We start from the raw sequence: 9088 nt of genomic DNA, 5'->3' as shown, positions 1-9088 counted from the left end.
GGAGGGCAAGAATTTCCACTTGTATTCTACCTCCCCTCCAGAATCCGAAGACAAGCTCTTCCATAGAGCATTCTGGATTGGGGTTTAGGGCCATTAATTGTATATTTGTGTGCCTATGCCGCCTGCCAAGAAATGGGCTAGGCAGACAGCTTATGATTGTAGAGAACTGGTGTTTGGAGAAGCTGCTACAAGAATACACCATTGTAATACTTTTGAAGTGTATTCACACCTCTGTTTGGGGAACCACTCCAAAAACTAAGGTCATTTGTGTAGACTGGATGCCAAAAATGGAGAGGATGGTTTATTAGTGGTGTAACAGCGGTATGGCAGAACAATGGGCATCTCTTCCAGAAGATCAAGGGTTTTAGCAGATATCTGAACTACTAATTTCGGTCCACTTCTCTCTGTAGCCCAGTGCACGGCGTCAGATAAAATGCACCTGTACAAGTGGAGAAATGCAGTAGGTGGAATTAGGCTACATTAAGGAGAAATTTGAAAGAAATTAGTGGAAACAAAAAGGCAGGAGAAAAGGAAGAATGACTTACTGGCTGGCCTCATGTTCCATATACCAGAGAACACCCTCAAACACTTTCCCACACGCCAGCAATTGACTAGCATCGCTAAGTCCCATGATGGAGAAGAAGAGTGGTCTAGTAGCCAAGGCATTGGGCTGGGACTCAGGAGATGTGTGTTCAGTTCCCAATATCTGTAGAGTCCTAAGCAAGAATCTTGTTCAAGAGTTAATGGAAGCTGCAGTGCTCAGAAACTCTGGGAAAAAAAAAAACACCTAGCCTTTAACATCAGTACCTCAGTTCTTCTCCTGAGAAATACAGATTATAATACTTCCTCTCCCCCATCCTTTGTCTCTAAGAAATTTGAGGGAGGAACCATCTTTTACTACATGTCTGTATAGCACCAAGCATAATAGGGCCCTGATCTAACCGGGACTTTAGGGACTACTGTGATACAAATAAAAATGGACAGTATTTGTGGCACTAATTCCATCCTGCTGTAGTGATTTATACCAATGATGTGACACTCCCTCCCCCCTTCTAAGACTGCTATTCCATATTGCTAGAATATAGTAAAAAAAAATAAAAATCCAAGTTTGTCATTAAGTTCGTATTTCCACTAGAAGTGGCAGACTCTGTTATGTTCACATATCAGCCTTCAACAGCAGGGACTATAGCATTTCTCCAATACACAAAAGAGAAATTACAGCAGAAGTCCACCTGTGATAATTCCTAGCCCTACCTGACCAGGTGAGTGGACCTGGGGCAGATCCCAGCCCCACAGTTTTTTCCACAGAGGAGAAGAGACACTTGTGCAGTACATGAAAGGGAAAATAAAACCTCTTTGGGGCCAAATGCTTGGTATTTTATTTTAAAAGTCAGTGCAAAAACGTCCTTAAAGTACTCCGCTCCTCAGGCTGCTTCTGCAGCATAGCACCAAATGTTAACTGACCCAACTACACTACATACAGTTAGCGGTTCCCCTTCAAGGAGCAGAAAACAGATTTTCATCCATGCAGCAGCAACAGCAATCTCATTAACCACCACTACACCTTATATGTACTGCAGCAAACTGGCTACAGGTGCCATGATCTCTTCCCTTGAGCTCTGAAAAGATTCCTTTGGGTCCAAGTGTCCCTCTGGCATGTAGATGAATGTAGGTAAAACAAGAAGAATGATTCTGCACCCATTGAAGTAAATGACAAAGTGCTTGTTGACTTTAATGGTGCAGCATTAGATGCCAAGAAAACTGAGAGTCCCTAAGTTCTATATCAGCTGTCACGGGGTCTAAACTTTGTAGATAATATTTGGTGCATTTTCATGATGCCTTGTGAACACCAGTGCTAATGGAAGGGCATGCTCATGTTTTCCTCTCTAATGTCTGAAAAGTAAACTTGAAAAATGGAAATTTTTTTTTGAAAATTAAGAAAAATTACCACCATTTTATTCTTATTATTTATGATACCAAGTCCCTCTTCTTGCTCCCACTCAAATCAGTGTGAATGTTTTCTTAGGGCCTGATTTTCAGAAGTGCTGAGTACTCACAGCTCCAGCTAAAGCCAGTGAGAGTTGCAGTTGCTGAACACTTGTGAAAATCAGACCCTTCATGTCTGAATATGCAGCAACTATACTAACAAACTAACAAGTTTGAAAAAAAGTGAATTTCTGTGTAGACTTAACTCCTAGAGGTGACGGTTTAAAGCTCTCTACTGGATCTTCTAACTTATTGTGCAGAAATGTGACAAGTGCACAATGCCTCATTATTTCAGTTCCATGGGACACTTGGAGAAACCGTATCTGTAGGCTGCAGAACTAGGGCAGACAAAGGTGATGGAGCCCTAGCCACAAACAAAAGAATCCCGTATGGTTAGTTGCCAAAGGTTCCTAATTCTGACAGGGCAGGAATACAGTGTGGTACCTTTCCACAAGGGCAAAACCAGAGAATTTGCTGTTAGTTTTGGCCCAGAAGCATCTGTGAATGTGTATGGGCCACAGGTAAAATAACAGTACCAAAAAGAGATTGCTTGATTGGTAGCCAGCATCTTGACATAGAATGGAATTGCTTGTCATTGCACCTATAAGCCATCCAAGCCTCTGTTAGCAAAGTACAGACACATCTAAGTGAGAAAAGTGTGTTTTCCTTTCGAGTCTATCAGCTGTTAGCATGTTGTCATTGAGCCTCATATAATCCTCCCCTGAGTGTCGACATCACTGTTCTTTCCAAGTACACTCAGACCAATCAGCAAGATGTTGTCAGTTTGGGCAAACTTCCATAAATGGGTATGGAGAGTAGACATGACTTCATGCTCCTTACTAGACTGGGGGCATTGCCAAAACACTGAATCCCCTTTCTACTGACACAGTGGAGAGAGATTTTCAGATCTTGACTCATATGCTTTGCACTTCATGGCAAGCAAACCACAGAAATCTGTGGTGACTTTGTGGCCAAAGCCGCAGAGTTCTGATATTTTGTTGAATAAGGCTGTTAGCAGATTTGCAATCACACACAAATTCTTTTTCCACAGACCTGCTGTTTCTTCAAAATAAGATGGAGCTAGAATAGCAACATTTCGAGTGGCAGCATTTTTGTGTGTCCAGGGCAACCTTTATGAAAAAATCTGAATAAAGAATTTTGCCACTATTTTATGTTAAAAAAACAAGAACAGGTGTCTCTTAGAAGACAAACAGAGCATTTAAACTGTATATAGGTACAGTGCCCGATCCCATTAAGTCAATGTCCCAGCAATGCTGCAACTGACTGCAAATTGAAGGGGCTGCCCGTGCAGGACGGGACCATGGAAACTTTGTTGGAGTCAGTGGAAGCAGAATCAGTCCCATATTAGTTGCTTCTCTTCCTAAAGATAAATTCATCCCTTCACACAGATCTAGCTGCAGGATCAGGGCCCATGTGAGTGGTTATACAGTGTACCTTCATAGCCTGGTGTTTTGAGATGGCTGAGTACTGCCTTCCAACTAAACAGTGTGTGGGCCTGATCCAAAGTCAACTGGAGTGTTTCTGTTGACTTTAATGAGCTTTGGTCAGGCCTTAAAAGCATGTGTGGAGCATATTGCTGCTTTTATCAACTTTTCTGTAACACTTTTGTAACAACTGTCTAATGGGTCATGATTTGACTAATTCTGGAATGCAGGCTCTTTGAAGCATATCATCCATTAGGCATGGACTCCCCTATCTGTCTGTATCCATCTGTTGTCTCTTGTATTATACGCAGATCATAAACTCTTAGGGCAGGGATCATTTTTTTTTGTCTATGTTTTTATAGCCCCTTGTACAATGGGGTTCTTCTAGTGCATGACTAGGGCTACCAAGCACTTCTTGTTATTAATAATTATTATTACCCACATGCAAATAGTAGGCATAGCAAAAAAATAAAAATAAAAATGTTAAAGCTGCCCTCCTTCTCCCATTACTGACTTTAGAGTTCAGCACTGGCTTAGGAAGAAGATAATTCTTTCCTCTGCTCTTCTCTGTAGAATGGGGATTATAATACTTATCCATATTCGCAAGGCACTTTTGATACCTATGCAAAAAAAAGGTGCTATATATGTGCAAAATATATAGTATAATTAATTAATTGTAATTATGTATATTAATTATACTATATTGGAGATGAACTCTGTTGGTTTTTGACAAACTTGGTTAGTTGAGTCTGGGCTTTGCAAAACCACAGTTGGTTGGGGGCCTGGTTCTGTTTCACTTTACGATACTAAAGTATTGAGCAGTGAGAAGGGTGTCCTTAAAGAAAGAATCTGGCTCACCCCTTCTCTCAGCTTCCCCTTTAAGAAGCGGTGCTAGCGGTGGGAGTCTCCAGCCCAGCTTTCACACCTTGGGTGGGAAAGGGAGGCGGGACCTCTCACCTCTGATTGACGGGCCGCCAACATCAATGGAACGTTGTGTATCCAAATCGGGGGGCTGGCTGTCCAATCCAGCGGCGCGCGGGCACGCTCTAGAACGGTGGGCGGCCAATGGGAGCGGAGCGAAAGGGGTGGGGGGAGGTGGCGAAGGGGGGAATGTTGCGATGTATCCAACGTGGGCTTGAGACAAGAGCTGCGCTCGGGGGCCGGGAACGCGACCGCGGCTGCGGGGGGCTCGGGCGGCAGTGGCCCGGGGGAGGCTCGCGGGGATCGGGGCGGCTGGCAGCGCCCGCTGTGGGTGGCAGGGCTCGTCCCCGGCCCGGGGCCGGCAGGAAGGGGGCCCGGGAGCGCGAGTAGGGGGAGCTGCAGCCGGGGTAGAGGAGGCGGCGCTGCCCGTGCGGGGAAGCTGCCTGAGAGCGCGGCATCGGCCCACGCGGGCAGGGCAGGCGGCGATGCAGCCCCCGGCGGTGGCGGGGCGGCTGCGGGACTGAGCCCCGCGCCCCGGGCTCGAGGAGCGAGCGAGAGACCGGCGGGGAGCGGGACGTGACCCGGCCGCGGGGACTGAGCTGAGCTTTGGCGGACCCGGGGGGGCTCGTGCTGTTGCCGGCGGCTCTTTAGCGGGGAGCACGTCGGTGCCTTGATTTCCCCAGCCCCGCCTCGGGAGCGGAGCCGGACTCTGCCATGCAAACGCCCCGGGGGGCGGCCGGGCGCTGACAGGCGCCGTCCCGGGGCGCCCCGTGTGCTGCAGTGACTCCACGCGCGGGGGATGCACCCGTGCCCAGCCGCCTTCCTTCCGAAGCAGCCGTAGCAGCGAGCCCCAGGGACTCCCGGTCACGCCGCCCCCCCCCCTCCGGCAGGACTTGTGCAGCGGAGAAGCCAGTCGGCAATGGCGCAACTGGTGGCGCGGGGAGCCTAGCGCAGGGGCCCGCCGATCCCGGACCGCTTGCTGGACACGCTCCGCTTAGCGCTGCCTGGGACTGGCCTGGTTTCGTGTCGCTCTCTCCGCTTTGGCCCCCGGGGGCAGCGGAACAAAATGGCGCGGCAGGTCGTGGGGGCCCCGCTGCTGCGGTCCGCTCCTTGTTTGACTTTCCTCCTGCTGGCCCTGATGCGCCCCGGGTCCGGGTCCGGGTCCGGGTCCGGGTCCGAGCTGCGCTGCGCCTCGAGCTGCGCCTGCACCGGGGAGCTGCTGGACTGCAGCCATCGGGGGCTGACTGAGCTCCCCAGGGACCTCCCCACCTGGCCCGTCTATGTGTAAGTCCATCGATCTCCCCGGGGTGGGAGCTGGCCTCACCTCAAGCTTTCCTGGTTCCTCTAGTGTTGGGGGGGGGGGGGGGAAGGGAGGGTCAAGTCATGTTCGCTCTCTTTCTGCGGTGCCTGAGGTTCCTCCCTCCCCTGTGTTCTTGCTCCTTTCCCTGTTCAGTAAGTGATGAATTCATGGGCTCTTCCTTTTCCTTTTCCTTCAGGGTACGGTCCCGCTTGCCATGGGCTTCAGCGGGAAGCAGGATCGGTCCTGATCCCCTCTCCAGAACCCAATAGGAGTTGAGGGTTTGGGGACCTGGCAGTAGATGCTCAGCAAATCACAGGATCGAGCCCTTTACATGTCCCAGTTCATATCTCCCCCTCCCCCATCCTTTAGGCACTCAACCTGTAAACAGTTATACAGGTGCTTTATTTTTTGTGAGTCTGTTGAAGTCCAGGCTTGAGGTTAAGCACAAACCTCTCTGCAGGATCAGTGTATTCGTTTGGTGCTCTGTGCTGTTTCTGTGCCAGTGATGAATAATAATCTTAGAGTTTGCTGGCAGCCATTGACTGTGGCCACTTTTCCCTATCTAGTCACTGTAGTTGTTGTATGCAGTGTAGTAGTTGTAGCCATATAGGTCCCAGGATTTAGAGACAAGGTGGGTGAGGTAATATCTTTTATTGGACCAACTTCTGTTGGTGATACAGAGCTGTGTGCGGTTCCAAAGCTTGTGTCTCTCTCACGCAAGTTGGTCCAATAAATTGTAGTTCTTAGGTATTGTACTTTGAGAATCTGCAACATTTCAGCTGCTGATTTTACAGTTGCGTAAGGCCTGGAACAAACGTCCTTAGTTAAGAGTATTCCTTTTAGTTGATGTGCTTATTACTTTTTTTTTTTTTCCTCTGCATTGTCGCTGGACCAGCTCGTGAAAAAAACAGACTGTGTAATCCCTTCACGTTGATTTAAAAACTTTCGGAGTTTCTACAGAGAGTGTTCAAAAACTGGTCAGCAGTGGTGTTTCCTACACATTGGAGTGTGAAGGTGTTAAAGATAAGAATGACTGTTGTAAAAATGACACAGCACTATCAAGGCAAAGTAGAACAGGGTTTGCACAGGGTAGTTTAGTTATTAAAGACTTTGCACTGTATGAAAGGTATACAATAATCTGAGTAGGCCATATGGTCTTGAACTCATTGAATTTTTTTGTAACTGTTAGTTTGGTATGCTGGATTCTTAATCACAAAAAAAAACCCTTTTTCTTCCAGTTTAATGACACAGGCCTCTTCCTACCATACACATTTAAAATTGGCTCTTGTGCTTTTTTGCTGCACAGTGTGAAGTTACTATACAGGTCTCATGTTTCTCCCTAATTCAGATTGAACATTGAAGAGAGGGATGGAGACAAAGAAAAAGTTGCTGTGTAGTTCTCTGTTTTACAGTGTGCCTGGATAAGTAAAATTCTTCTCAGTCTGAACTGCTCCCTCTTCATGTTTTTGTAGCTATAGTTTTAATACTGGATGAAAAAGGTAGGTGAGAGGAATTTTTTTAAACACTATGACCTGGTGTAGATGAAGGCTAAATTTTCTAACTTGCGTGCTAAACTTAGGGCCCTGAATCCATATTTGGGCACCTCAACGAATGGCCTGATTTTCAAAAGTGCTGAACACCTCCAGCTCACCTCACCATTTCTGAAAATCAGTCCATACATGGATCTATGTGCTTGAGTTCAAGTATTCAGATTAGGAAATTTTGGCTGAAGCTGTTACACTTTAACACTCAACCGTTAGATATTTTTAATTGGAAACAAAGTTACACAAAAGTGATTTTTATATCTTGTATTGTTGGGGGTGGGGTTGGATACATTGCTTTACTAGAGTTCTGGAGTGGCTGTTTTACATGTTGATTTCAAGTACAACTTGGAAGTAATGTAATGTTAACTTGAAATCAGAAATCTGCTTCTCTCTCTCTCAAATCAATCTAGAAGGTTAATGCTTCAGGTCATGAGTAATTGGCATATCAACCACATTTACAGTGGAAGAGAGAATAGATAATATGGTGTCTGAGTTTTTACTGAAATAGTACTTAAAGTAAAAAATGAGTGAAGAATATTTCAAATTCCAATAGGTGCCATTTCTTTGCAGCTTATTTTGTAATTTCAGCAACGTCATTACCTATAATTTAACTTGGTAGACTATCTTAAATCTGAAATGATTAAAAGGTTCAGGAAACCTAGGGGGAAAACTGGGGTCAACTTTGACAATTTATTCATTTCATTTGGCTATCAGAATGCCGAAGAACCTAAAGTGTATGTGTGTATACGTACATAATAAGTATCCTTAACTGTTACCTGACCTTTCTGAAATGAAGACTAGGCAGGAGGGGGAAAAAGAGAACCTGGATGCTTCTGTCATTGGGGCTTTTAGGATCTGAAGAGATGTATAAATGGTTGACTGTATAATACTTCTGGTTATGTAGATATACTGTACATCTACCAGGAAAGAAAATCGTCATTGACGTTTTTGTGGAGATCATTCAATTTATTCTGAAGTAGAATTATTTTGTTAGAGGTTTGTTATCATAATGCACTTTTGACTATAGTCAAAGTACCTGTTTTAGATGAGATTATTGGGAGTTATTCTCAGTTATCTTGGTCTTACTGAGTGCAGAATTTGGCCCTTTGTTTTCAAAAGCAAAATAACTCCTCACGTGCACCTGTTATTACTTGTACATTTGTATGGTGAAGAGTTCTCAATTCAGCCAAAAGTGATTAGGATGGCTTCTAATCTCCTGAGCATAACTTCAGAATCCATGTTTCTTTTTAAACAAGACAGTGACTTGTCCGCATAAAAAGTGTATTAATAACTCAGTGTAATTGAATTTACTAGTCTGTTTTTACAGACATGCTAATGCCCAGCAGTGTCATTCATATGGAACAGATTTTTGTGTGTTTTGAGTTCAGTTTAAATTTTATTGGTGAAGTAATCACATACATAAATCTACTGTTACAGGTTTGTGGGTTGTTGATCTTTTAACAATTTACACAAAATCTGATTTGTCAGTTTAGCTAATTCTTTGGTTAATGTAGAATTTATAAAGTAGAATTTATGATTTTTGTGCTTAATTATATCACTTTTTCTTTTTTGCTGTCCCTGTAAAATATGAAAAAGAAGCTGAGAAACTTAAATGCTTTGCTCTGAAAGTTATGTGGTTTCTAACTAAAAGAATTACATTTATTTACTTATCTAGATTTGTAACAAAACAAAGCCACCTTTCTTTTCTTTTATGATTTCTAGGATAGGTGCTACTACCATAATACAAATAAACAATAATGAAAGCTCGGTTCTAAAGTGCTAGTTAATTATCAACTGGCATTTAATCTATATTTGATTTATTCTTTAAAATAGCACTGAATGTTGGAAACAGTAATTGTATTATATACAAATGCAATACCTCATTTCATTTT

At 44.5% G+C, this 9088-nt stretch overlaps 1 protein-coding gene across 2 annotated transcripts in view; it reads left to right on the top strand.

The window, feature by feature from the left end:
• Positions 1 to 4868: 4868 nt before the first annotated feature.
• Positions 4869 to 9088, top strand: part of LRIG1 (leucine rich repeats and immunoglobulin like domains 1) — a 138723-nt gene continuing 134503 nt past the window's right edge. For both annotated transcript variants that reach the window (XM_050957303.1, XM_050957302.1), the window contains exon 1: positions 4869 to 5636. In XM_050957303.1, the coding sequence (XP_050813260.1) occupies positions 5419 to 5636 (218 nt within the window). In that variant the 5' untranslated portion in view covers positions 4869 to 5418. The remainder of the gene's footprint in view (positions 5637 to 9088) is intronic.

The sequence above is a fragment of the Gopherus flavomarginatus genome, chromosome 6 (assembly GCF_025201925.1).
Source record: "Gopherus flavomarginatus isolate rGopFla2 chromosome 6, rGopFla2.mat.asm, whole genome shotgun sequence".
NCBI classification, from domain to species: domain Eukaryota; kingdom Metazoa; phylum Chordata; order Testudines; family Testudinidae; genus Gopherus; species Gopherus flavomarginatus.
Note: the sequence above shows the minus strand (reverse complement) of the source record. Positions and strands in the feature narration are given on the sequence as shown.